The sequence below is a fragment of the Prionailurus viverrinus genome, chromosome E2 (assembly GCF_022837055.1).
Source record: "Prionailurus viverrinus isolate Anna chromosome E2, UM_Priviv_1.0, whole genome shotgun sequence".
Lineage (NCBI taxonomy): Eukaryota > Metazoa > Chordata > Mammalia > Carnivora > Felidae > Prionailurus > Prionailurus viverrinus.
In genome coordinates, this window is record NC_062575.1 from 18,602,556 (window position 1) to 18,630,045 (window position 27,490).

The 27,490-nt window shown below is 44.7% G+C and overlaps 1 protein-coding gene across 1 annotated transcript in view; it reads right to left on the bottom strand.

The window, feature by feature from the left end:
• The window catches only part of CDH1 (cadherin 1), an 82,414-nt gene that overhangs the window by 21,259 nt on the left and 33,665 nt on the right, over positions 1-27,490 (bottom strand). Inside the window, exons 3-5 of the mRNA XM_047836425.1 lie at positions 2,639-2,856; positions 875-1,018; positions 620-775 (exon numbers count right to left, since the gene is read on the bottom strand). Coding sequence (XP_047692381.1) covers positions 620-775; positions 875-1,018; positions 2,639-2,856 — 518 coding nt within the window. The remainder of the gene's footprint in view (positions 1-619; positions 776-874; positions 1,019-2,638; positions 2,857-27,490) is intronic.

The window sequence follows — 27,490 nt, forward strand, 5'->3', positions numbered from 1 at the left end:
TCGGACATGTGCTGCTGCTTCAGTGGTGTCATGACAATGTTTGAGGTCATGATATGTAAAGATTCATGGGCTGGAGAACACAGCTACCAGGTCAGAGCTCCCATTTCCCATAGGAGGGCTAGGGAGCCAGGCCTAGGAGAAAACAGTAGAACCCTAAAACACTCTGATTCATTCCCAGCAGGCTAATGTTTGCTCTGACTGCTCCAGTCTAGTGTCTCCCCAGATTTTTCTACATTTGGCCTCAATGCATTACCCTTCAGCTCTCCAAACTTACTCTGATACCAAGGTCTAAGAATGGCTTTTGCTCCCCAATGTCATCACTGGCCTCTTCCTCTGGGTCAGGGACTTTTGGCCCCAAAAGTTGCTACCTTGGGTCTTAACTCATGCATAAGGACTCTCCTCTCTTTATTCCTAACAAAGAAAATATTAATGCTCCCCTCGCCCCCCCCCCCCAATTTTTCCCCAGCTCTCCTGTCATCTCCCTTTATTAACAGGTACAGAGCTATCAAATTAAGCCTCACATGTCCAGAGCACCTGATCTAGGGATCCAACATGGGTTGACCAAAAAATTTTGGGAGGATATGACCCCATTGTTAACAGGCTTCTGAGAGATACTCACAATGTACTTGGCAATTTGTTCTCTATCCAGAGGCTCCGTCACCTTCAGCCATCCTGTTTCTCTTTCAATAATAAACACACCAACAGGAGGTGTGTCAGCCCCTTGGCCAGTGATGCTGTAGAAAACCTTGATTTCTTTGTCCCTGTTAGATTTGATCTGAAGACCAAACAGAAAGAAACAGCATTATCCCTTTATCTTCTTAGTCCTTCTCTGACAAATTGCTCCCAGAGAAGGAAAGAACTTCCTGCTCTCTACCTGAACCAGATTTTTAGGAAATGGGCCTTTCTCATTTTCTGGGCAGCTGATAGGAGGGATAACCCAGTCTCTCTTCTGTCTTCTAAGACCATGCTGGGAGTTGCGAAATGTGAGCACTTCTGTCTGGGTTTCGGAGAGAGTGTCCTAAAAGGAAAGGAGATGAAGAACAAAATCAGGTAATTCAGGAGAAATAATACAGGCCCAACAGTTCCACCTACCCAGCCAGCATCTCCAGCATTCTGAGGGCAGTCGATGACTTTAACTTAATATCAAAACACAACCCAATGAACCTCTCTGCCATATAATAAAGATGGCATTCTCTTTTGATCCTTCTAATGTCCAGAGTTCAAGTAACCAGTATGCATACACAACTATACATTTGAGAGTTTGATATTATTTTGCAAGTTATTTCAAGCCTATATATATTATACCTGTTGTTTTTAAAAGAACATTACACTCTGATGATGTAATATCAGAGCTTATTCAACAACTGGATATTCAAGTGTTTCAATTTTCTTTTATGTTTTTCCTTGGGGTATAGGCCTCCAAAGTGGAGTTATCAGCCAAGATGAGGTAAGTTTTAGAAATTGGTGCTAAGAACTACTTTGTGATCAATACAAATTCTTCAACCTCATTGTGTTGTTTTATCTATTGAGTTTCCATTTGTTCTAACTAAAGCTGTTGGGATGGGAACCAAAAACGCCCTTTGAGACTTGTATTGAACAGTTTTCATGTGTGATAAAGATAGCTTTATGCACACACAGGGAAATAAGATAGTTGAAGATGGAAGCAAAGTTTCTTCCAAATTGTTTAAGTGCTTTAAAGTGATTAACCATAATACTGTAAAGGTTCCAGAGGACAATTCCATCTCCCACTCCCCACATAATCACTGATCACTGTTTGCCAAATGTGATTTAAGCACTATTTCCTGGCTTTTCAAATTTGTTTCAAAATGCACAAGACAGACATGAGATAAGAAATCGTTCCCAGTACTGCATTCCTACATATTAGTTACTCACATACCCAGTAACACACACACTCTCTCTCTCTTTCCCTCCCTCCCTCCTTCTCTGCCCTGCCCCTGCTCACGCTGTCTCTCTCTCAAAATAAATAAACGAAACTTAAAAAAAATGTTTCCCATTGAGTCTTCTCTTCCCCTCTCAAGACTCTCCCCACTAGAAACACAAAGAGTAAAATAAAATGATCAGAGGATTGATCTCCTGCTCATTCTCCCTCCAAGAAAAAGACAGTTAACAATTACTGAGTACTTACTGTATGCCTAGCACAGTTATATCAATTCACATGTATTAATTCAGGCACTCATTATTATCTGCATTTACAGATAAGGAATTTCAAGCACAGAGGGGTTAAGTAACTCTCCTATATCTATTCAGGCAGTAAGTGGCAGGGCTATGATTCAGTCCCAGATAGTGTCCATGCTCTTACCCACTATTCTACACTTCCCACAGAAAATACAGATATTCACACTGCACCATCATTCCGGCTGATCCCTCCCCCCACCTACTCATAAAAATTCCCAACGATTAGTTCAGTTAGACCAATGGTTCTCAACTAGAAGTGATTCTCCAACCCGGGGGGCATTGGCTGTCTGGAGACATTTTTGGTTATGACAGCTAGGGGCATGCTGCTAAACATCACAACAGAAAACCATCCAGCCCCAAATGTGAATGGTGCCAAGGCTAGGGAACCTGCATTAGCCAGGACTGAAACAATGGTGAACTTCCAAGAAACGCTCCAACGTACGTGATGGTGGCGGTGATGGTGCACTGCTGCCTTCAGCGTAACTTTGGTGGACAGCTTCCTGCGGCTGGAGTCCCAGGCGTGGACGAGAAAACTCATCTCTGGTTTATGAAGCTGTAGAGGCCGTCTGACGCTAACCACACCATCGCTGCCCACTTTGATTCGCTTGTCATCAGAAAAATAGGCTGTCCTTGGTTGACCGGTGCATCCTTCAAAACTCACTGCAGGGCACACATCACAGCGATTAGGAAATGGGGCAGATTAAAGACATGAGTGTTCCTTCTCTAAAAAGCAAACGTGGTTCACACACCAAAAGCCTGACTCACGCAAAACAAGCCATCGTCTGGAGACAGAACAGCAAAGATACCAAAGTAGTCAATATTATCATCATGTTCTTCACAATTACAGGAAGACTGTTCATTGTGGTCTGATTTTCTTTTTTTCTAAATTTTTTTTTAATGTTTATTTATTTTTGAGACAGAGAGAGACAGAGCATGAATGGGGGAGGGTCAGAGAGAGGGAGACACAGAATCTGAAACAGGCACAGGCTCCGAGCTGTCAGCACAGAGCCTGATGCGGGGCTCGAACTCACGGACTGCGAGATCATGACCTGAGCCGAAGTCGGCCGCCCAACCGACTGAGCCATCCAGGCGCCCCTGATTTTCTTCTTATCTACCTGTAAACTACAAACAGTGACCTGTCTAGAAAGTAACTTCTTTTCAATAACAAAAGGGACCTCTCCTTCAGTTGGCTGTTGACAATATAAAAACAGACCGCTAACATTACTGAGACAGACTGCTTGCTAAATCCAAAAGTTAGAGACTAAGGTACAGTGAGACATTGCAAAGTCTACATTTAAGTAGCAGGTGGGGTAACTGAGCCTGGGTGGCTCAGTTGGTTAAGCATCTGGTTAAGCATCTGACTCTTAACTTCAGCTCAGGTCATGCTCTCACAGTTCGTGGGATTGGGCCCTGAGTTGGGCTCTGCACTGACTGAATGAAGGCTGCTTGGGATTCATTCATTCTCTCTCTCTCTCTCCCCTCTCAAAATAAATAAAATAAACATTTTAAATAAATACATAAATGTTGACATTTCAAAACCAGTGGCAGACAATGAGAGAGGGACATGGCATGATGATAACGAGTACGGACTCTGGGGGTGGCCCCCTGGGTGGCTCAGCTGGTTAAGCATCCCACTCTTAATTTTGACTCAGGTTGTGATCCCATGGTCATGGCATCAAGCTCTGGGTCAGGCTCTGAGCTGTGCGTGGAGCCTGCTTGAGACTCTCCCTCCATCTCTATCCCTCTCCCTCGTTCACACTCACTCTCTCTAAAGAATATGGACTCTGGAACAGGCTACCTGGTTCAAGTCCCAGCTCTGCTTATTATTAGCTGTGACCTTGGGCAAATTAATCTCCCTGTGCCTCAGTCTACCCATCTGTAGAATGAAGGCAATAAAAGCAACTACCCACTAGGGTTGATTTAAGTTTGTTTTTTTAACGTTTGTTTGTTTGTTTGTTTGTTTGTTTATGAGACAGAGACAGAGCATGAACAGGGGAGGGTCAGAAAGAGAGGGAGACACAGAATCCAAAGCAGGCTCCAGGCTCCAGGCTCCAAGCACAGAGCCCGACGCGGGGCTCGAACTCACAGACCGCAAGATCACGACCTGAGCCGAAGTTGCACGCCCAACTGACTTAGCCACCCAGGTGCCCCTAGGGTTGACTTAAGTTACATCTCTATGTGCTTGGCACATAATAAGCACTATATTAATGTCTGTCCAATTAAGTTTTTGAAAACAAATGTGACTTTGGTTAATCATTTATTCAACCCTCATGAGTATCCCACAGAAGACATTGATAACTGTAAATACTTGTTGAGTGCTAATTCTATTTTTATTATCTCAGTCATAGAGAGGTAATACCTGCTTTCAATCTGATGCAGAAGAGAAACTGATCATTGTCAGGGGAGATAATGAAAGTTGCACAGGAAAGTCTTCAACCTGATCATACAGGGCAACAAGACAAATGTAAAAGACAGGGAAGGACTACTTGGGTGGGGGAATGTTATGACCAATGACTTCCAAACTCTACTTAAAACTTCATAGCTATTAAGGTATTAAAACTTAAAGACCACCAATACCCAAAGATGGTGACGCTGGTGGTGAAAAATGTCCTAAAGGGCTCATTCTACAGGTTTCCAACAAGCTCTATGCCAGAAGCTATGCTGAGCTCTAAGGACAAACTTGTAGACAAGACAGACAAGGCACTGCTCCTCACTGAGCTTAAACTGTTGGGGAAAACATGGACAAATACAGAAATCAATCATCCCAGGAAGTGATAAATGCTAGACAGAAAGGAATTAAAGAGAGTAATACAAGAGTGATCAGAGGAGAGGGGGATTCAGAAAGGTGTAACTATTACTGGATGATGAGAGCAAGCCTCTTGAGGTGGAGGTGGCTGAGCAGAGACCTGAAGGAGACAGTCTTGCTGAAACCTGTCTCAAGAGCCAGCTAGACACAGGGAACAGCTGATAAAGCAGCTCAGTCTGGGAACTTCTCAAGGTGGCCTGTTTTCATCCCTTTCAAATACTCGCCCTTCATTTCTCTAGTGTAATTTTTACTTTGTCCAAATAGATCTTTTATAAAAACTCCTGCTCGAGCCTATTTTACAAGGCTAGACACCTCTACATTCATGAGGATCACGTCTCTGCCACAAAGTCCTAAAGCCACCCCTAATTCCTGGGCTGCAGTTTTCATTTTCTTCCACCAGGGGCCACCCTTGCAAATGTTTCTGAAGCCAACAGCCACACCCTTTCCAGAGAAAATAAGACCTGACTGGTGTGGGTGGGTGAACACCATGATCATTTCCATTTTGAAGATGAAGATATTCAGAAGATGAAGAAATCCAGGCTTGGAGAGCTTAAGAAAATTGCTTGACATCCTATACTTAGTGAAAGCAGAGCTGGAACTGGCCCTTACCCTGAGTTACTTAGTCTTATGACCGCGTTCCCTTGCCCTGAAGAGACTGTTAAGGCCCTGGTTTATTTTGCCCCCTAGCTAGAATCCAGGGATGACAGAAATCTGGGGCCACCTTGTACAAGTAACTGGGAGTCGCTATCCAGCCAAACAAAAAGATAGTTCACAGGAAGGGAACAGGGTCCTTCAAATAATCACCCACCCACCCCCCGTCCTCCAGGTTTATACAAAAAAAAAAAAAAAAAAAAAAAAAAAAAAAAAAAAATCACAGCCATGGTCCCACCTCTACCCTCGCCTTATAGGCTGGCTCTATATCTACTATCTGTGACCAGATAATAAACCCAGATTCCACCATGTTCTTGCTGAGTGGCCTTAAACAATATGCTTAACCCCCCTGGGCCTCAGTTTTCTCTACTGGGACATGAAGGATACCACCATTGATGGAGCCTACCTCTTCAGGGTTTTTGTGAATATTAACCAAGAGAGCAAATGTGATCACATTTTGCAAGTGAAAGAGCAGTGCGAGCAGTAGATAATGATTATTTTTTTTGTGCATTTGGGTAGACAAGCTAGAAGTATTTGCTAGAAGCCAAGTATGTGCTACATGAACAGGGGAACCAAAAATGAGAAGAACAAAGGCAAAGTCCTTGAAGGATGGGCAGACACTGCGTTTTAAGTCTAAAATAGGATCTCCATCTCAAACTAGATGTTTTTCAAATAACCTTCCCTGAACCCATCCCAGCAGAAGTAATGGGGTGATCTGAGGCGGGGGGGGGGGGGGGGGGGGGGGGGCGGGGCTGTCACAGAAACAAGGACAAGAGCTGCTCTGGTTTATGCATGGATTTAATTCCTTTCCCCAGCTGGCCCAAATCTGGGCAGTGAAAGTTGGGACAAGCAGGACTGGTCTTGCCAAGGGCGGCAGCCTGAACATTTTTAAATGGTTCTGCAAGTAACTTTGAGCCAAGGAGCTTAACCAGCTTGGGTCATCTTGTCTTAATGGTGGCTAAGCCCCACCCCTTGAGAAGTGACAAAGAAGTGTGTGCTGCCCCAACCTGAATTTCCAGGTGCTCATTAAGGCCCATTATCTTTCTGTGCAATCTGATCCTCTGGGCTGAGAAGCCAGAAATTACAAGAAAGATGAGGGAATCTCCAGCTTCAGAAGGCTCCTTGCTTCAAACTTGACAAGGACCAGGCCATGTCTCAGAGCCACAGTGACCACTAATGGCAGCATGGGGGACTCAAACAAGAAAAAGAGAATCAGTCCATGAGGACAGGGTATATTTGAACGTTTCCACAATAAAAAATTAAACAAAAATAAACATAAAGCCAGCAAGGGATTAAGTAAGTGTTCTTTAAGTCAGGATGACCTCCTTTCCTAAAACTGGTCATTTGGTCATTTGGTCTAGAAACCAAAATCCCAGTGACAAGAGCCAAGAACCCAGGTGGCCATCTCTAGATGTGGACATCTTTTCACTGCAATAACATCATCCCCACCACCACCAAAAACCACAGCCTCGACTAATAGCTTCAACTACCTTTTATCTACTATTCTCTTAATATTTTTACACACTTGTAGAACACTAAGTGTCAGGCTCCATTCTAACCACTTTACAAATATTAACTCACTCCATTCCGGAACTCTGAGGGTGGTACTACCAGTGCTTCCTTTTCACATGTGGGGAACAAACCAAGGCAGGCCGTGAGGCCCAGAGCTGGGACTGGAACCCAGGCCGTCTGAGAGTTCTTGCTCCTAACCGCTTGGCCTCATGGTGTTCTCTACAAGCCAGACCCTTGCACTGTGCTCTTTGTGTTGTAATTCCTCCTCACCTTCTGCCACCCTTTGGGGTAGGGACCACTACCTCCGCTTTCTTTGTCCTCAATTATATGCTTGTGACTGGAGGGGCTGAGCTGTCTGGCTCCAAAGTGAGCATTCTTCACCACTGTTTCCATTTGCAAAATGGGGACATGCTTATCTAGCAATAATAAAAAGGAATATATATTAAGAAGAAAAAGTCTTTAAACATCCCCCAACAGTAGGCAACTCTACCCACCAGGAGCCTAATGGTAATTGTTGAATGGGAGGGGCAGATTCAAAGTGTGGTTGAAGTGGGGGCAGGGGGCGATTCTGATTTTTTTTTTTTTTAATGTTTATTCATTTTTGACAGGGAGAGAGACAGAGCATGAGCGAGGGAAAGGCAGAGAGAGAGGGAGACACAGAATCTGAAACAGGCACAGGCTCCACGCTCTGAGCTGTCAGCACAGAGCCGGACGCGGGGCTCGAACTCACAGACTGCGAGATCACGACCTGAGCCGAAGTCGGATGCTCAACCGACCGAGCCACCCAGGAGCCCCGATTCTGGTTTTTTAAACATATTTTCCTTCTATATCTTTGTACATATTATATGGTGCATCAGAATTACAATGAATTCCTTTTAAAATGACGAAAAGAAAAGTGACTTTTAAAAAGCATTTTTAACACATTGTGACTTTTGCAGGCTATTTATCCTAAAAGGGCCCTATTTTCTAACTCACGTGGCACCAAGTAGTAGTTTTAATCAGAGGACCCTGGAAGAAGTGACTGAGGTTCAAATAAAAATTAAACCCAAGTTCATGAAAAGCTTCTGGTCCAGGGCAGGGCTTTCAGCACTGAGCAACATTCTTTGCTTGGAATTGCCACTGTGGCTCAAACAGTCCTGCTTTAAGGATTCCGTTTCTTCTTCCACCCCCACCCAGCCCCACAGCTGGAATGTGAGTGGGTGGAACCAGACAGTCTCAGAAGCCTTCATGTATTTCTGGGAGATGTTGAGATGTAAGGACAGGGACCTACAATCAAAGCCAGCTAACCATAGTTGAGTTATTTGCTAACTAGTGGGATAACCCAATCTCTCAGCGGCAACTACTTGAAAGCAGTGTTTTCCCCACACTATACACAAAGGCATGCATTATGGATTGTTTCTCTCTCATTGGAACGCATTTCCCACAGCCAACATCATAGAACCCTGCATTTAGATGTATTTCAAGGACCATTTGAACTTGAGCACTCAGCCTTAGGAAGACAAAGTCACACACACAAGATCAAGAGCCTCCTGAGGCCCCTGGAGCTGCCGGGGCGGGGTCATGTTGCCATTGCATATCTCCAAACCAAGGACTGTGGTTTCTACCTTAAATACTGAAGATACAAGACAAAAAGTTTAACCTGATGGGTGAAAGAAATCCTAGGGAGACAGACATGTTACCACTTCGGTAGGCAGGAGCCTCTTTTTGCTGGTTAGGCATGGTGTTTCTAATTCCAATCACAAAGCCGTAATTCTCCACGGACACCACCGCCTATAAAATTTCTTTCTAGGTTCCATTTTCTTTGATGCACTGGGTGATACTGGAACACTTTCCTTTGATGGGTGTCCATGAAATTACTCAACATTATGGGTTTACTAAGCACCCACGCTCAGCAAGAAAAAAAAATGCACGTTTAAAAAATGGGAAGAAGGGGCACCTGCGTGCCTCTGACGGTTGAGGGTCTGACTTCGGTTCAGGTCATGACCTCATGGTTTGTGGGTTCAAGCTCCACGTCAGGCTCTGTGCTGACAGCTCAGAGCCTGAAGCCCACTTTGGATTCTGTGTCTGGCTGTCTCTCCCTCAAAAATAAAATAAACATTAAATAAATAAATAAATAAATAAATAAATAAATAAATAACGGGAAGGAAAGGACTATCAGGCCTCTATTTGAGATTCAAGTTGTACCAAGAAGATGATCTTCTTAGCCCCTAGACATCTCTGTATGTGTCCATTTGCTATAAAAGAACGAGCAACCTGATAGCCTTACTTGACACACTGGCCGTGGGTGGTAGGAATTTAGCAGCCTGGCTAATAAATGAGGAAACTGAAGTCTCAGTGGAAACACCTGGCTAAGCCACATAGCAGAAGAAGTGGCAGAACCTGTGGTCTGAGGCAGCTTCAGGACTTAACCACCTTAGTATCAGTAAGCTATGCGTCAAGTAGTTCCTAGCTGAATGGAGAACAGCAAGTTCCCACAGGAGAACAGGACAGGTAGAGTAAAAGTAATAACAGGAAAGTGTTCCCTGTCTCCATCTTCCCCTTATACACATATACTCCCTCTCTCTCCTAGAAGGAATGCTATGCCTTGGAAATTCAGTCCCAGCGCCAAAGAAAAACATAGGGACAGTCAGACAGCCAAGTGAAAGAGGAAGTTTTAAATTTCAGATCCAAGAATGTGCTGCTGTGGGTCACACCATTACAGAGCTAAAATAAGTCGAAGTTCCTCTCATCGGTTAGCTTACACCTCAAACATTTTTCTGGGGAAGATAAACAGCGTGGACTCCCGGTGGACCAGCATGACTTACAGCCTGTGCCCATAAAACCTGAGTGGCAATGCTCCATGAGAGCTGTCGGGTGGGGTGCCTGCACCCGCCCAACCTCCCGTGCTAACGGGCAGCTCCCATGGAATCTCAGGGGTGGGAAGTGTACTTTCATGAAATCTACCACGTTCTTGCTACCGGCCTCTCGACACGACCTTGCCTGGAACAAATTATAAGTAGTCTCAGATGTGGTGTGTGTACATATACATACACACACAGACACGCGCACACACACACACAGGTACACATACGTGGAATATAACTCAGCCATCAAAAGAAATCTTGCCATTTGCAACAATGTGTATGGAGTTAGAGTGTATTATGCGAAGTGAAGTAAGTCAGAGAAAGAAATACCACATGATTTAACTCATGTGGAATTTAAGAAATGAAACAGATGAACATAGGGGAAGGGAGAAAGAAAAAAGAGAGGAGGCACACCACAAGAGACTGTCAATGATAGAGAAGTGAGGGTTGATGGAGGAGGTGTGGGGGGTGGGGATTAAGAAGGGCACTTGTGGTGAGCACTGGGTGTTACATTTAAGTGATTAATCACTAAATTCTACTCCTAAAACCAGTATTACACTATATGTTAACTAACTACAATGTAAATAAAAACTTGAAACAAAATACGAACATACATACAAACTGTAAAACTAGGTAATAAATAAGTGGACTCTGTCTTTATTTATTTACTTATTTTTAAAGTGCAGGCTTAGGGGGGCGGGGGCACCTGGGTGGCTCAGTCGGTTAAGCTGCTGACTTCGGCTCAGGTCATGATCCCCCAGTCCATGGGTTCAAGCCCCATGTTGGGCTCTGTGCTGACAGCTCAGAACGTGAAGCCTGCTTTGGATTCTGTGTCTCCCTCTCTCTCCTCCCGTCCCCTGCTTGCATTCTGTCTCTGTCTCTCAAAAATAAACAAACATTGAAAAAAATTTTTTTAATGAAGGGTTTTTTTTTTTTTAATGTTTATTTATCTATTTTTGAGAGAGAGAGAGAGAGAGAGCATGAACAGGGAAGGGGCAGAGAGAGAGGCAGAGAGAATCCCAAGCAGACTCCTTGCTGTCAGTGCAAAGCCTGATGTGGGGCTTGAACCCATGAACTGTGAGATCATGACCTGAGCAGAAGTCAGATGCTTAACCGACTGAGCCACCCAAGCGCCTCTCTTACTTTTTTATAAAATTTTGAAAGTTATTTATTTATTTTGAGAGAGAGAGAGATAAAGGAAGAGACAGAGAGGATTCCAAGCTGCTCCACATGGCCAGTGTGGAGCCCAATGTGGGGCTCAAACTCACAAACTGAGAGATCATGACCTGAGCAAAAGTCAGACGCTTAACTGACTCAGCCACCCAAGCGCCAACTGTGTCTTCATTTAACTAACACCCTAAAAACAGACGTCAACAATGATCCTGGCCTGGGTAGGAATTAAGGAGCAGGCTCCTTCACATCTGTTTCCATCAAAACATATTGAGGAATGGGGTGCCTGCCTGGTTCAGTCAGTCGAGTGTATGACTGTTAAAAGTTGTAAGTTCAAATTCCACATTGGGTATAGAGATTAAAAGTTAAATCTTAAAAATATAAAAACCATAAAACAGACTGAGGTGGAGAGCAGGGTATCATTGCACGGACAAAAAACAGTGAGGTTACAGATCAAGGAACAATTAGCCCAGGCCCCTCCTCTCCAAAGGGGAGCCAGCAAGGATAAAGGGGTGACCCAGCACCCTTGATTCCCCTGCTTTAAGGTTACTCATGCTGACTGGGTCACTCTGGTGGTGGATTTTTGCTTCCCAGTTGTGTTTTTTCATAGGCTAATGCCCTGTTCGTTCTCTGGAGAGCAAACACCAAGGATGCTGATCAGAATCAGCAGAATAAAAAAGTATCATCAACGGCACTTTTTTCTTTTTTTAAAACCAACTCCAACTGTGGAAGTGGTAAAAACCAATTACACACAGTTTTATAGTTGTACATTGTGTGAAGGGGGTCAAACTGAGTCAGGTTCAAATCCCCACTTTGCTTCATATGTGCCACTGTAGGCAAGTTACTTTGACCCCCCCCCACCCTTGAGCACCGGTTTTCCTGTTCTCTAAATGGAGATGTCCATCTATCTCCTTGGAGGGACTGTTTTAAGGATTCTTTGTTCAACAAGTATTTACTGAGCCCTTCCTCTTTGCCTGGGAAATCTAAAGACTGGGAAATACACTCTAAAGACTGGGAAATACAGCAAGTAGACAAAGTAAGGCTCCTGCCCTCATGGGGCTTACATTCTGGTGGAGAACAGGTCATTAACAATTCAGTTAACAAATGTCATGAATGAAAAGTGTTGAGAGAGAAAAATAAGCAGGTAAGGGGGTTCCAAGGCTTTATGCAACGGCCAGGGTGGAGGGGACAATTTAATAAAGGGCATCTGGGAAGGCCTCCAGAAGGGGCATTTGAGAAGCTTCTCCCAGCTTCTGGCTGCATACCAAAGCAAGGTAGCGAGCCATCTGGCAGTGTGGTGGACAGTTCCAGGGCTACTCAAGCCCTGCACACCCACCAAACACCTACTGTTCTAGTACTGAAGACGCAGCCATGAACACGACAGGGAAACAATCCCTGCCCTCCTGGGGCTGACTTTCCAGTGCAAAGAAAGTGACATTAGCATGTGGATCCCACACGGGCAGCAATGGCTCCTGCTTCCTCCAGTCCAGAAGGGCCAGAGCGCCTCCCCATCCCCCTTGTCCTTTTGATATCAAGGCCAGAAAACAACTGCTTTAAATCCTTTGCCTTTCCAGGCCTCCACTGGACAGTTCAGAAACAAGCCAGCACCCACTGATAAAACCTCACACAGCTTAACCTCAATATTCCTGCCTTAGTGGGGCTGCAGTGGCTCAGCTTGAGAAGCCCGAGGACTTGGATTCCATTTTCCAGGGTGGACACTACCAGGCAAAAAGGAATCCCATCTCACTTCATTTAAAAAAGGGAAGTGGGCAAACACTGAACTTCACTCTAACAGGAGCTGGCACCTTGCTTGTTGCAGAGGTGGAGCAGGGACTTCTTCCCTGACAGAGGGAGGGAAACTTGTTTGGTTTCCTCAAAAAGAACAAAGAGAATGGGGAGGCAGACCCTCTGGCTTCCACATTAAATTGGGAGCTTTACTGTCCCCGCTTCTGGCTGCATGTTAAGTACACAAACACCGACCGCCTGACTAAATACAGAGGCGATAATTGATCATTCCCACAGGCTGCAATCCAGGAAACATTCCTGTGGCCAGGTTGGGCAACTCCAGGAACTGTTTGCTTATTGATTAGAAAGAAAAGGCTCCCCCTCACACCACAGTTTCTGCCCACTTTTCCTTTCTATTGGTTTGCCTGCGGCCAGGAAGGGCACTCTGTTCCAAATTCCAAGGCAGATGAACCCCTCCTCCCTCCAGCTCCTGCAGATGCCTCACAGGTAAAGGCAGCTCACAGGCCTGGGGTAGGGGACTAGATCCTGGCCGCTAATGCAACAGGAAGGGCTCAAGTGTGCAATAAAGCACCTTGACCAAAATATCTCTAACATCATCTCCAACCAGGGTCTAACATGTTCTGCACATGGATTCTCTGGGATGCTTTTTAAAAATACCCAGGCCTTGGGGCGCCTGGGTGGCGCAGTCGGTTAAGCGTCCGACTTCAGCCAGGTCACGATCTCGGGGTCCGTGAGTTCGAGCCCCGCGTCGGGCTCTGGGCTGATGGCTCGGAGCCTGGAGCCTGTTTCCGATTCTGTGTCTCCCTCTCTCTCTGCCCCTCCCCCGTTCATGCTCTGTCTCTCTCTGTCCCAAAAATAAATAAACGTTGAAAAAAAAAAATTAAAAAAAAAAAAAAATACCCAGGCCTGAGCATATTTTAAATCTGCCCCAGGTGCTTAGAGCACCCAGTGGGGTGGAGAATGGCTCTTCAAGGGCTCCCTTTGTGCAAGGCCAGAGGTAGAGTAAGTACTTTATATTATCACAACCACTAAGGGAAGGATCACTCTCAATTTTATCAGTTAAGTGACTGATGTTAGGTGACTCTCCCAGGGTCACACACCAATGAACGGCAGGGCTGGAATTCTAATATAGGTCTAACTGAACCCCGAAATCCATAGTCTTAACCCTTACATATGCTATCTTCTCCACAGCCTGACTTCTTTTGGGACCCCCTCTTTTCTCCACCACTGTTTGGCAGTAAGATGAGCATACCCAGTGATTTCCCTTCCAATTTACCCTGGGCCAATGAATGCTGACACGATGGGAAAAACACACACCTCACATTTTCTGAGTCACTTTTTATGAGGGTGCTTTGTTACCCACACCAACTCCCTACCAAACCCTAGTTTTTTGTTTTTAATTTCATAAAGCAGCACCGTGTATCCATCAAAGGAAAAATGTAAGAAAACACAGATGCATAGCAGCCAAAAAGTGGAAACTTAAGTGTCCCTCAACTGATAAATGAACAAAATGCAGTCTATCCATGTAAGAGATTATTATTCACCAATAAGAGGAAATTAATTGCTGATACATGCTAGACCATGCATGAATCTTTTTAAAAAAAAATTCTTTTAAATGTTTGTTTGTTTGTTTGTTTGTTTGTTTATTTATTTATTTAAAGAGAAAGAGACAGAGCATGAGGTGGAGAGGGATGAGAGAGGGAGACACAGAGTCCAAAGCAGGCTCCAGGCTCTGAGCTGTCAGCACAGAGCCCGACGTGGGGCTCGAACTCACAGACCATGAGACCATGACCTGAGGTGAAGTTGGACGCTCAACCAACTGAGCCACCCAGGCGCCCCAGACCATGGATGAATCCTGAAAACATTCCCCTAAGTGAAAGAAGCCAATCATAAAAGATTGCTTTTTATGGTTCAATTTATATGAAATGTCCAGAATAGGTAAACCTACAGACAAAAAACCAATTAGTGGTTGCCTAAGACTGGTGGGGTTTGGGGTGGGGAGAGCTGAGGAGTGACAGCAATGGAGTGAGGGATTTCATTTTGGGATGATGAAAATGTTTTAAAATTGTCTGTGTTTGCACAACTGTAAATGTATTGAAAAGCCACGGACTCCGACACTTTATTTTTTCTTTGAATCCTACACTTTTAAGTTTATTTATTTACTTTTGACAGAGAGAGGGAGAGAGAGAGAAAGACCAAGCAGGGAAGGGGCAGAAAGAGGAAGAGAGAATCCCAAGCAGACTCTGCTACAGCCCAACATGGGGCTCAATCCACAAACTGTGAGACCATGACCTGAGCATGACCTGACCCAAAATCAAGAGTCTGACACTCAAATGACTGAGCCACCCAAGCACCCGTGAATCCTACACTTTAAATGGATGAAATATCTGATGTGAGAAGCATATCTCAATATAAGCATTTAATTAACCAAAAATAAAAAATAAAAGAACAACCCAAAAGCACAACGTCCTCAAGTTCCCATTCATACAGAAAAGCCACTGTCTATGCCTGTAATTTGTTCCCTCAGATTTCTATAGCCCTCTCCTAATTCACTCATTTCCCCTGTCCTGCAATCCCTTGATAGCCTGTTTTACTTTCTTTTTCTTAAAGTTTATTTATTTTTGAGAGAGCACGAGCAGGGGAGGAGGGGCAGAGAGAGGGCAAGAAAGAGAGAATCTCAAGCAGGCTCTGCACTGTCAGCACGGAGCCTGATGCAGGGCTCGAATTCATGAACCGTGAGATCATGACCTGAGCCGAATCAAGAGTCCCATGCTTAACTGACTGAGCCACCCAAGATGCCCCTGATAGCCTGTTTTTCTAAAATTAGGGTATGGGGGCACCTGGCTGGCTTAGTCATAAGAGCGTGTGACTCTTGATCTCAGGGTCATGAGTTGGAGCCCCACCTTGGGTGTAATTACTTTAAAAAAAGGGGGGGGGGGTGCCTGGGTGGCTCAGTCGGTTAAGTGTCCAACTTCAACTCAGGTCAGGATCTCATAGTCCATGAGTTTGAGCCCCACATGGGGCTCTGGGCTGACAGCTCAGAGCCTGGAGCCTGCTTCAGATTCTGTGTCTCCCTCTCTCTCTCTGCCCCTCCCCCACTCATGCTCTGTCTCTGTGTCTCAAAAATAAACAAACACGTTAAAAAAAAAAAAACTTAAAGGGGCACCTGGGTGGCTCAGTCGGTTAAGCGTCCGACTTCGGCTCAGGTCATGATCTCGTGGTTTGTGAGTTCAAGCCCCGCGTCGGGCTCTGTGCTGACAGCTCAGAGCCTGGAGCCTGTTTCAGATTCTGTGTCTCCCTCTCTCTCTCTGACCCTCCCCCATTCATGCTCTGTCTCTCTCTGTCTCAAAAATAAATAAACGTTAAAAAAAAAATTTAAAAAAAAACTTAAAAAAATAAAAATAAGATTAAAGTATGGACACTATAATACTCTTAAGAACCTTCTTTCCTAAGTTTCTTCTTTCTCTCCATTTACCCATTAAAAAACAAACTTAGGGATGCCTGGGTGACTTGGTTGGGCACCCAACTCTTGAATCTTGATTTGGGCTCAGGTCCTGATCTCACAGTGAGATTAAGTCTCGCTTAAGATTCTCTCTCTTGCTCTGCGCTGTCCCCAACTTACGTGAGTGTGCTCTCTTTCTCGAACAGAACAAAACAAAAACATTAACCTATGCAGTTATTAGGATAGATATAATATAACTCAACTACTCTGCAACAAAAGGAAACAACATACCGCTAAGGGCAATAGCACTGATGAATATTATGCTCAGTGGAAGAAAAGGACAAACACTGGAAAAGATTGCCAGCTCTGGAAGATCAGATTCAGTTAAGTCTGGGGCATGGCCCAGGCTTGGTTATTTTATTTATTTATTTATTTTTTTACCAGTGCAGTAAAGAGTACCTTCTTATTTATGCAAAAATTCTAGAAAACTAGAGACAGAAAGCAGCAGCGGCAGGCTGGAGCTGGGGGTGGGGTGGGCATGAGGCTTGATTGCCAGTAGGCAGGAGGGGATTTGAGGAACGAAAGCATTCTAAAAGTGGATTGTGGGGATGCCACACAGCTGCGTACATTTATAAAAATTATCTCTCTGTATTCTTGCTGTGAGTAAATTGTGTGGTATGTAACTCACATCTGGATGAACCTGTAACAAAAATAAGTTACTTGGGTCTCCTCTGAGTCAAAGTCCCATGGTTCAGAAAAGATACAATCCACGCACCCCATAATGCCAAGGTTAGGGTGTTAAAGTGGGGAGGGAGAAGAGAGGCGATAAATAATTCCTAATTAACAGCAATTAGAAGAATAAATATCCAATATAAGGATACTCATTATGCGCAAGCTTTATGCTGAGCACGTGAAAACCTGGACTCTCAAGCTGGTATAAAGCAGGTGGTGCTCTTTAAACCCTGGATGCTGATGAGCCAGAGGCCCAGAAAAGCCTAAGTCCTTTGCTCAAGGTCACAGAGCTAGTCGTTCTCTGAAGCAGAATTCACACCCAGGACCTGCCACCACAGGCTCTGACTTGAGGAAGGAGAGAAGCTCCAGGGAGAGGTAAGAGCAATGTGAAACGGAGGCAGACCCATCCTGGCCACAAAGATAGACCACCAAAGCCAGACCAATTCTCTATAAAGAACACAACCCAGATAGAAATATCCGCCAATCTGGGGGCAGCAGTTCCCAAGCCCTGGCTCACACAGAAATGTGCTGACGTTGGCTGCGGAAACACGGAAATTTGCTGCAGAGTTCGGAATTTGGAATCATTCAGTAAACTCAGGAACAAGGTCTGGAAACCTCTTTTGCAACACAAAGAAGGCTTGCACCTTTTCCAAGTGTGGGTTGTGCTGGAAAAGCTTGGGGCCTCCTGCCTCTGACATTTGCAACAAAACTCCTAAAACGGCTCCAAAGAACAGCTGGAAGCCAAGGCTGCAGAAGTGAGGCATTTCCCACAGAGTCTCTGGGTCACATGCATTTGCAGATGACTCCGAAACAAGTGCTCACTTGTCCAATAGAGCTTACAAGAGGAGGCTTTCTCTTCTTTAATAGATGCTAGCATCATTTTTCATTATCAAGAACAAATAAGCATTGATGCGAAAGCGAGTTGCTTCCAAGAGCGTTTGCTAAATCCACTCAGCTGGCTCTAAAGGTAAACCCTCAGACCCCACGTGTGTGCCCTTGCACAGGCTCCTGAGAAATGAACCCTGCAACCAATCCTACATCCCTCCAAGTACCAGGAAAAAGGAGAAATATCTCAGATTAGGGTGCTCACTCCAAGAATTCCAAGTAGGATAAAAAAAAAAAAAAAAAAATGACATGAAGACCAGGTCAAGGTTTGGAGACATGGACTGTGCCATATGCTGGGGCAGAGCCACAGGCCACATGGCCACTGTTGCAAAATGCAACTGTATGTTTGCTGCCACCACAGTATCTGTGGACCCTGTCCCAGCAGCAGCTCCCCAACTTCTCATTTTCCTGGTTTCAACTCTGACAAGACTCCTCGGTCCTTTTACCCAGACTCTTACCATTTTCCCATGGGATCAAAACTGGAATATTGCACCATGCGAAATGAACTATGTACAACGTTATCCATTAAGGCAGTTTGTAGTAGCAAAATATGGGAGACAATTCAAGCATCTATCAAGAGAAGGTCAGGGGGCGCCTGAGTGGCTCAGTTGGTTAAGTGTCCTACTTCAGTTCAGGTCATGATCTCACAGTTCGTGAGTTCAAGCCCTGCATCCGACTCTGGGCTGACACAGACTGGAACCTGCTTCGGTTTCTATTCTCCCTCTCTCTCTGCCCCTCCCTCGCTCGCTCTCTCTCAAAAATAAGCAAACACTTAAAAAAACGAAAAACAAAAAAAAAAAAAAAAGAGAGGTCAGTTATAAACTATGGAATTTCTTTAGTTTCCAAAAAAATACTATTGTGGCTACAAAACAAACGAGAAAGCTCTTTATGCACTACCAAGGAACAAAACTCAAGACATATTGCCAAGTGGTAAAAGGCACAAAGCAGTACAGGATAATATATATTCATACTTGCTTATGTTTGCATATACAAATTTGGAAGAAACCATTAAGCAAGATTACAGGGTGGGGGTAGGGCTGTTATTGGACCAAAAAAAGGACAGTGTGGGACTCAACTTTTCGTTGTGTATGCTGTTTGTACCGGTCACTTTTTCAGCCATGTGAACATATTGCTCATTCCTAGGTTAGAAAAAAGGAAAAAAAAAGAATCGTAGGGGACACATGTAGGGTGTTTTCTGTTCATTCTACAGGATAAAAATTTATATTTTTGCAAAAGCTCAGAAGACTTGTCCCCAGGGGACCAGGACCCCTCTGAGAATCTCAGCAACCCAGGATGCAGGAGATCATAGGGAGGGGTCCACATGGGTGGCATGAAGGAAGGGGATGATCCACACATGACCAGACAAGGAAGGGGTGCTGCTGGGGAGGACTCTAGTCTGCCGGTCTAGTAAGAAAAATGCTGGATGCCGAGTTAGGTGACCAGATTCTCTCAGGGTTTGTCAGGAAGATGAGTAGTCAAGTCCTTTCATTATTCCTGGGTTAGTTTTCTCATCAAGACACACACCATCTGAACTGTATCAGCAAAGATGTGGGCTCAGGGGTCTTCTTGGACATCATGGCAAGTGGAACCAGTACACCTTTTTTGGACGGCATTCTGACCACATTTAGAGATTTTCCATTCTTAACACCTCTTGTCCAGCAAAGCCCCTGTCTACAACCTCATCCCACAGCCAGACTCACACAGGTAAAGGAGGATACGTATTTAAGGAGAGTCACTGCAGGCGTGGGGAAGTGGCAAAAGACAGAAACGGCATCGACAGAAGACTGGTTAAATAAACAATAAGCATCCACTCAACAGAAAATAGTGCAGAAATTACAAAGAATGAAATGGTTGTGAAAAAGAATCACGTAGGGGCTTCTGGGTGGCTCAGTCGGTTAGGTGTCCGACTTCGGCTCGGGTCATGATCTCACGGTTTGTGGTGAGTTCAAGCCCCACATCAGTCTCTGTGCTGACAGCTAGGAGCCTGGAGACTGCTTTGGATTCTGTGACTCCTCCCCCCCGCCCCTCCCCCACTTGTGCTCTGTTTCTTTCTCAAAAATAAACATTAAAAAAAAAAAAAGATTCATTCTTTCTCTCTCTCTCCCCCCCCCACCCCTTCTCTGCTCACTCCCAGGCACCCTCTCTAAAATAAAATTTTAAAAAAAGAATCAAGTAAATCTATGTGTAATAATATGGAAGAACTTGTCTTTAAATAAAATAAAAAAGCAAAATGGGATGAAGAACACACTTAGAATATCTTCAGAAAGAGGGGCACCTGGCTGGCTCAGTCGGTAGAGCAGGTGACCCTTGATCTCGGAGTTGAGTTTGAGCCCCATGTTGGGTGTAGAGATTGCTTAAGTGAATAAATTAATCTTTAAAAAAACAACATCAGGGGCGCCTGGGTGGCGCAGTCGGTTAAGCGTCCGACTTCAGCCAGGTCACGATCTCGCGGTCCGTGAGTTCGAGCCCCGCGTCGGGCTCTGGGCTGATGGCTCAGAGCCTGGAGCCTGTTTCTGATTCTGTGTCTCCCTCTCTCTCTGCCCCTCCCCCGTTCATGCTCTGTCTCTCTCTGTCCCAAAAATAAAATAAAAAAACGTTGAAAAAAAATTTTTTAAAAAACAACATTCAAAAAGATACAAGAGACTGGTAACTTGGGTTGTCTCCAGAGGCAAAGTGCTGATGGGAAAAGTGGGAGGGAGACTTGCTTTTATATCTTGTTGTACCATTTGAACTGGTTCATGTTTGCTTTCTATCTTCACATAAACTGACAGTTTTTTCTTTAATGACAGAGTTAAACTGAAGGAGGGATAGTGTTTAGCCAACTAATTTCAATAGGAAAGCCCTGCATTCAGGCTTCCAAAAACTCCTAACACAGACGTCAGTTGCATTATCAGAAACAAGACACTCAAGATATGAGAGGCTATCTGGTACTGTTCTATCCAATTCCATCTGTGGCTTGAGAAGTACATTCTCAGGGTCACAGTCTAATGAGCTAAAGGATGAATGCTTTTTTCTTTCCAAAAGTCATGCTTTAAGAGGGACACTGACCCCTGGAACTAGTCCAGAGGCAGAGGGGCAAGAATGGCACACTGCCCTCTACAGAATGAGGGACAGGCTGGGAGAGGAGACAGACTGTACAGGGCTGACGCCTAGAAACATTGGTAACGATGGCACCAGAGGGCAAGATAAAGGACAGGGGGGGAATCGAAATAGTGAGACCACTTGGAAAGGAAATGTCTTATGCTAAGATCTACCCTCAAACGGAACTGGGCTGCCAGGCCTCCCCAACACCCCTCACTTGCTCAGATGGCTTCAGCAGGTGTAGCCCCCATGCAGCTGAGCTGCATAAACTTGTAGGTGCATGAACTTGGGAGTCCAGATAGATCTGGATTCTAATCTCAACTATGCCTCTAACCAGCTGTATGATCAACATCAACCCTTAAGTCTCAGTTTCGTCCATTTTAGAAAGAATGGTCCCTACACACCATGGAAATCTGTTGGTAAGATCAGAATTCTCATCAAGCACTCAGCCAGAGCATCCCATGTGGCGGACCCTGTAAACTGTGCTGCAGTTACTGTCACATTACAGAATTCGGAACTGGAAACTTGTGCAGCTGCCTCTGAGGCCACCCTGCAGGAGAGGCAGGGCCACGAAGGTGGTAGAGGCTCTATGGCCCTCCAGTAGACTAAAATCCCATCAGTGCCTCCTCTGGACTCACCCATACCCCTCAGGACTTGCCACTCCTACTTTTGGGTGTGGTGGCCCCTTGCCTATGGGCAAGATCTAAATGTGAGGAAGTCAATGCTTTCCCACTTCTTCAGATCAAAGTGAAGGCAACACAGGGAACAGTGTCCTCCCTTCTCAGGCCACCTGGAAATAACTCCATGCCTGTGAAACGAAGTTTCCCATTACTCTTTTCCTTTTCTGTGTCCCTCCTGAGAACTTATTAGCAGTGAGAACCTCGGAACCAATTCAAGGTCTATGGGGGAGTCCATGGAATTACCAGTAAAGATGTAGACGCTAGTAGGAAGCTCCATGGCCTTTGAGAATTTCCTGAAGGGGCCAGAGATTCCCAAAGCAGAGCTCTGGCCTAAAGACACACTGAGCGTGTGACTGCTGGGAGGGACAATGAGAACGAAGGGGCTCAAATGATGCCACAAAGATTGGTTGCTTCCAATGCCACCCCAACCTTCGAGCACCAGCAAGCAGAGAAGTAACTCCAAACCTCCTGCTGGCGTGTTTTGAGGGCTATGAATAATAAAAAACAAAGCACAGGTAAGGGGTTGGGGCAGGGAAATGAAAACGGGAAGCGAAGAACATGGTGACAGTTAAGCACTGGACACTTATTTCCCCAGACCCACCCAACTCATCTCTTGATGCTCAGATCATTGCAGTAGCCTCCTGAAGGTCTTCCTAACCCTGCCCCAGGTCCCCTGGGCCTCTGCTCCACACAATGGCCTGGTACAACCAGTCAGATCAGGATCTGCCTGTGATCCACTCAAAGTCCTCCAAGGATCCCCATTTCTTCCCGAATAAATGCCCAACTCCCTATTGTCAGGCCCCAGCTACTTCTCTGACCTGTCACCAACCATCCCAACCTCACTCACTGTTTAAAACCAACATGCTAGAAATGCTCCTAAGTCATCCATATTTGTTGTTCCCTTTACCCAGAGGACCATGCTCTTCATGGCTCCTTCTCTCCTTTCCTCCACTCAAAGGTCAAGGTGAATGTTACCTTCGATGCAGTTCCTGAACGTTCTAGTTAAAACGGCACCCCACTGTCTCTAGTATTCCCTCCTCATGCTTCTTCTGTTTTTTCTTTATGGCATTTACCACCTCATTATAGATTTACCAGACCTATTTACTTACTATTTACCTACTATTCCTAAGTTCCATGAGAGCAGAAGTTTTGCCGGTCCCTGAAATGTTGTGTTTATTACTATATATCCACAGCATACTCAACACTGCCAAGCATTTAATAGGTACTCAATAAACATTTGTCAAGTGAATAAATGGTGCCTTTGTCTTCCCTAAACATTGGTAAGATATTATGGGCCAGACGGCCCCAAAGTCAATCCAAGAGCAAATAAACTCTGAACAAGTAGACCAACAGAGGTGAACATACTTTCCAGAGACCATGGTGGAGCCTGCAAATGACCAGGAATTGAAGGCTCCGAATCCCCAGTTTTAGACACTGACTAAGGGACTTGGGGTCAGCCCCAACAGAAGGGGGACAAGGATACTCATGAGTCAGGAGTACCCATCTTAACTTCATGAGTCTTTTCAAACAGGCTAGTACGCTATGTTATAATGATCTCACACCTATGATTACTAGTTAAGTGTTCAAGTATTAGCCATCACAAGCACCTTGCAGATTCTTAATTAATCCTCACAATCCTAGGAGGTAGGTACTGTGGTCCCATTTTACAGGTGAAGAAACCAAGACTGATAGAAGTGAAGTGACTTCCCCATGGTCACACAGCTAGCAAACATGCAGAGATGAAAACTGAACTCAGGCCAGCCTGACCCCAAAGCCTTTATAGTCTCCACTTTGCCCTACCTCTCTCATCTGTTCTGTAGACTCTCTTCCCTGGTTCTATCATTTCACTCTTCCTGCACAAGATCACCTAATGGGAGTGTCAGGTTCCAGACAGGAGAGGTTTTTTTTTCTCAGAGAAGCCACTGGGGCATTTCATTAAAGTTTGGCACTCCAGGTAGAAAGCTAAGTGCTGATGGGGCAGGCAGTGTGTTGACATCTGACAAGGCCCATTTAAAGGAGATCTTTGGAGATTTTCAACAGCACAAGAACTAGCTCTAAGAGCTATAAGTAAAGTTGGCTCAACACTTTGGCTGATACTGGACCTCACTGACCCTAGTGAAACCGGAGTGGCGACCTGACCATCCCCAAAGGCCTTACTTGCTTAGATAAGGGTGCAACTTTTGGGTGTTAATTCCCAGAGAACTTCCTGCCTTCTGACAAAGGAGGCATGCCAGAGGAGGCAGGGAGAGAAGGAAAACCTTCTGTCCATCAGTTAAATGGGAAAACAGTGCACTAACCAAACTCCATACAACAAGGCAAAGACCTGCCAACGATCCCAGTTTTAAATACTTTCCCCTCTTAGTCTCAATGTTCCATTTCTGCTGACTGGGCAGGAGTTCAGACCAGTCAGGATGCAATGTTCTCCTTTAAAACACCCTTTTAAGCCATTAGCTTAGGCTCATCTGGAGAGCCTGCCTGCCTTTGCATTACACAATACATCAAACTTATCTTGGGTGTTCATTTTCTTCAGCAGGTAGGTGGCTGTGGTTTCCCAGAATCCCTTCAGGGTTCTTCAGGGAGTGGGGCCGTGCGGAATCACCTACATTTCAAGGTTGTTTCCTGAAAGCTCAGATAAAGCTCTACTACTCCAAACAGGAACTGTTTCACTAATAACGTATTTTCTAGCCCTTGGCATTTTTAAAAATCAAGACATAATTCACATAACACAAAATCCACCAATTCAAAGTGCATAATTTCAGTGATTTTTAAGTTATTCCCTATGTTGTGCAGCCATCACCACAATCCAATTCCAGAAAATTTCCATCACCCCAAAAAGAAAACCAAACCCATCAGCAGCCCAATTCCTCTCCTTCCCTCTCCCCCCTCCCCCCCAGCAGTCACTCATCTGTTTCCTGTCCATATGGATTGGCCTATTCTGGACATTTCACATAAATGGAATTACACATTATGTGGCCTTTGGAGTCTGGCTTCTTTTGCTTAGCCTGTTTTCAAAGACATCCATGTTGTACCATGTATCAGCACCCTGTTCTTTTTAATGATTGAATCTCATCCCATTATATGGGCAGACCATATTTTGCTTACCCATTCATCAACTGATGAACACTTGGGTTGTTGTTTTTGTTTGTTCGGTTTTTGGCTAATAGAAATAACGCTGTGAACATTCACGTACAAGTGTTTGTGTAGACATATGTTTTCAAGTCTCTTGGGTATATACCCAGGAGTGGAATTGCTGGCCCACATAGCAATTACGCTCAACTTTTTGAGGAAATGCCAGACCGTTTTCCACATCTTTACATTCCCACTAGTAGCATGTGAACGAACTCCTCCACATCCTTGCCAACAGTTGTCATTTTCTGTTTCTTTGGTTTTCAAAGATCTTATTTATTTAATGTTTATTTAGTTATTTATTTTGGAGAGAGAGAGCAAGAGAGCATGAACAGGGGAGGGGCAGAGAGAGAGGGAGACAGAGAATCCGAAGCAGGCTCCGCACTGTCAGCATAGAGCCCAATGTGGGGATTCCACAAAACAGGAGATCATGGCCTAAGCCGAAGTCAGACACTTAACTGAATGAGACACCCAAGTGCTCCTGAAGACTTGATTTTTATTTACTTATTTCTTGTCTGAAGACTTTATTTTTTAAGTAACTTCTACACCCACTGTGGGGCTTGAACTTACAAACCCGGGATCAACACTCACAGGCTCTACCCAGTGAGTCAGCCACTTGCCCCTCTGTTTTTCATATGACAGCCATCCCAGTGAGTGGGTGCGAAGTGCTATCTTATTGCGGCTTTGCTAATCATCTTTTAAGGAAACATGTCACCGCCCCTAGAAAATCACCACTTGAGACAGAGTTGCTTTGAAGACAGCCCCGGCTGAAGCCTTTTGGTGATGGTAATTACAACAACTACTATTTCTCCCACTGACCTTTTCTACGCACATACTATTATTGCCACTAACACTTTGTATAGAGCGTACTATGGGGCAGGCTCACGATATCAGACATCTGATCTTCACAGTAACTATAAGAAATGCTAGTATTATCTCCATTTACCAGATGGGAAAATTGAGGTGCGGAGGAGTTGAGTAACTTGCTCAATGTCCCACAGCTTATAAGTTACTGACATGAAACTAGAATCTGAGCACAGGCTGTGTGGCCCCAGCGCTCTTGACCACTATGCTTTCACAGATGGTTTCTGAGCACACGGAGTTTGTGGAGAAACCCTGGAAGTGGCACAGGAAGGTGACATACCTGAACACCACGCTCTAGAAGGCTTATCAACACCAATATCACATCTGTGACAGGGCTATCCATAGGAGGTGGGACCGCCTGGTAGTAATTAATCACACACACACAGACCTCCAGTTCAAGTTAACTCGTTTGTCCTCCACCAGGCCTCAGTTTCCTCATCTAAGAGATGGGTCTAATGGCAACCTCTTAATCTAAGGACTGCGGAGACGATTAAATGAGAAAGTGCAGACAGAAAAAGACTCTAGCGGACCTACAAGTCCGTCACACTTGCATTTTACACACAGGTTGTTTTGCTAAAAATGGTGCGTAAATTGGGGGCGCCTGGGTGGCTCAGTTGGTTATGAGCATCAGACTTCAGCTCAGGTCATGACCTCGTGGTTTGTGAGTTCGAGCCCAGGATCAGTCTCACTGCTGTCAGTGCTGAGCCTGCTCTGGAACTTCTGTCTGCCCCCCTCTCTCTGTCCCTTCCCGGCTCGCTCACACACGCACTCTCAAAAATAAACACTAAAGAAAAAAAGGACATGAAAAAATACTGCCTAAATCAAAACGTGTTAAGTTTTCCTGTAAAAGTAGATGTGAAGGATTCCTGTTCTTTAAAAGCTGCAAACAAGGGGCACCTGGGTGACTCAGTCACTTAAGCAGTTAAGTGTCCGACTTCAGCTCAGGTCATCATCTCACAGTTCATGAGTTTGAGTTTCCTGACAGCACAGAGCCTACTTCAGATCCTCTGTCCTCCCCCCACCCCGCCCCTCCCAGTTGCACTCTTTCTGTCTCTCAAAATAAATAAGTAAACTTAAAAAAAAAAAAAAAGGTTGCAAACAAAATGAGACTTTACTATGTAAAACATTTATAGGCAAGTTCAAGTCTGAGTGAGTCAAATCCGCATGTGAGTACACGGTAGGGTGGCTAACACTGAACTCAGTGCACATCAGGCATAATACTAAGCACTTTTTGTGTTTGTAGAGAACATAATTATCCAAAATAGCAAAATTACAGGAACTGTCCTTGTTACCTGCTACTACATTAAAAGAAATCCAAAATAGCTGTCTTTGGGGACTTTATGACTTTCACTGCTAAATTTCCTCTCTTTGAGGAGCCTGTGGAATATAGATAAAAAGTGGAAATGGGGTATTCAGCTCACGCTGAACACCCAAGCATCATAAGTCAGTGTTCTGGAAAATGCTTTCCACCAGAGTTTATACTGTCTTGACCTTGAGGTCTAACTTCAGGGCCTATTAAATCATAACCTTTTATTCCTTTTGAAAGCAACATGCTGACTCCACCAGCTCTGTTTACTTCCCGAAGCTTCAGATCTAGAAGTCCCAGCTATGCTTTATTACAGGGGAAGGAAACAGAAGACGTCTTTTAAAATTACAAACTTGAGTTCCATGTGTGGCTGCTATGTACATGGATACAGCTTACATGAAACTCACATGCTTACAAACACAAAAACAGAAACTTCCATTGCCTCCTTGC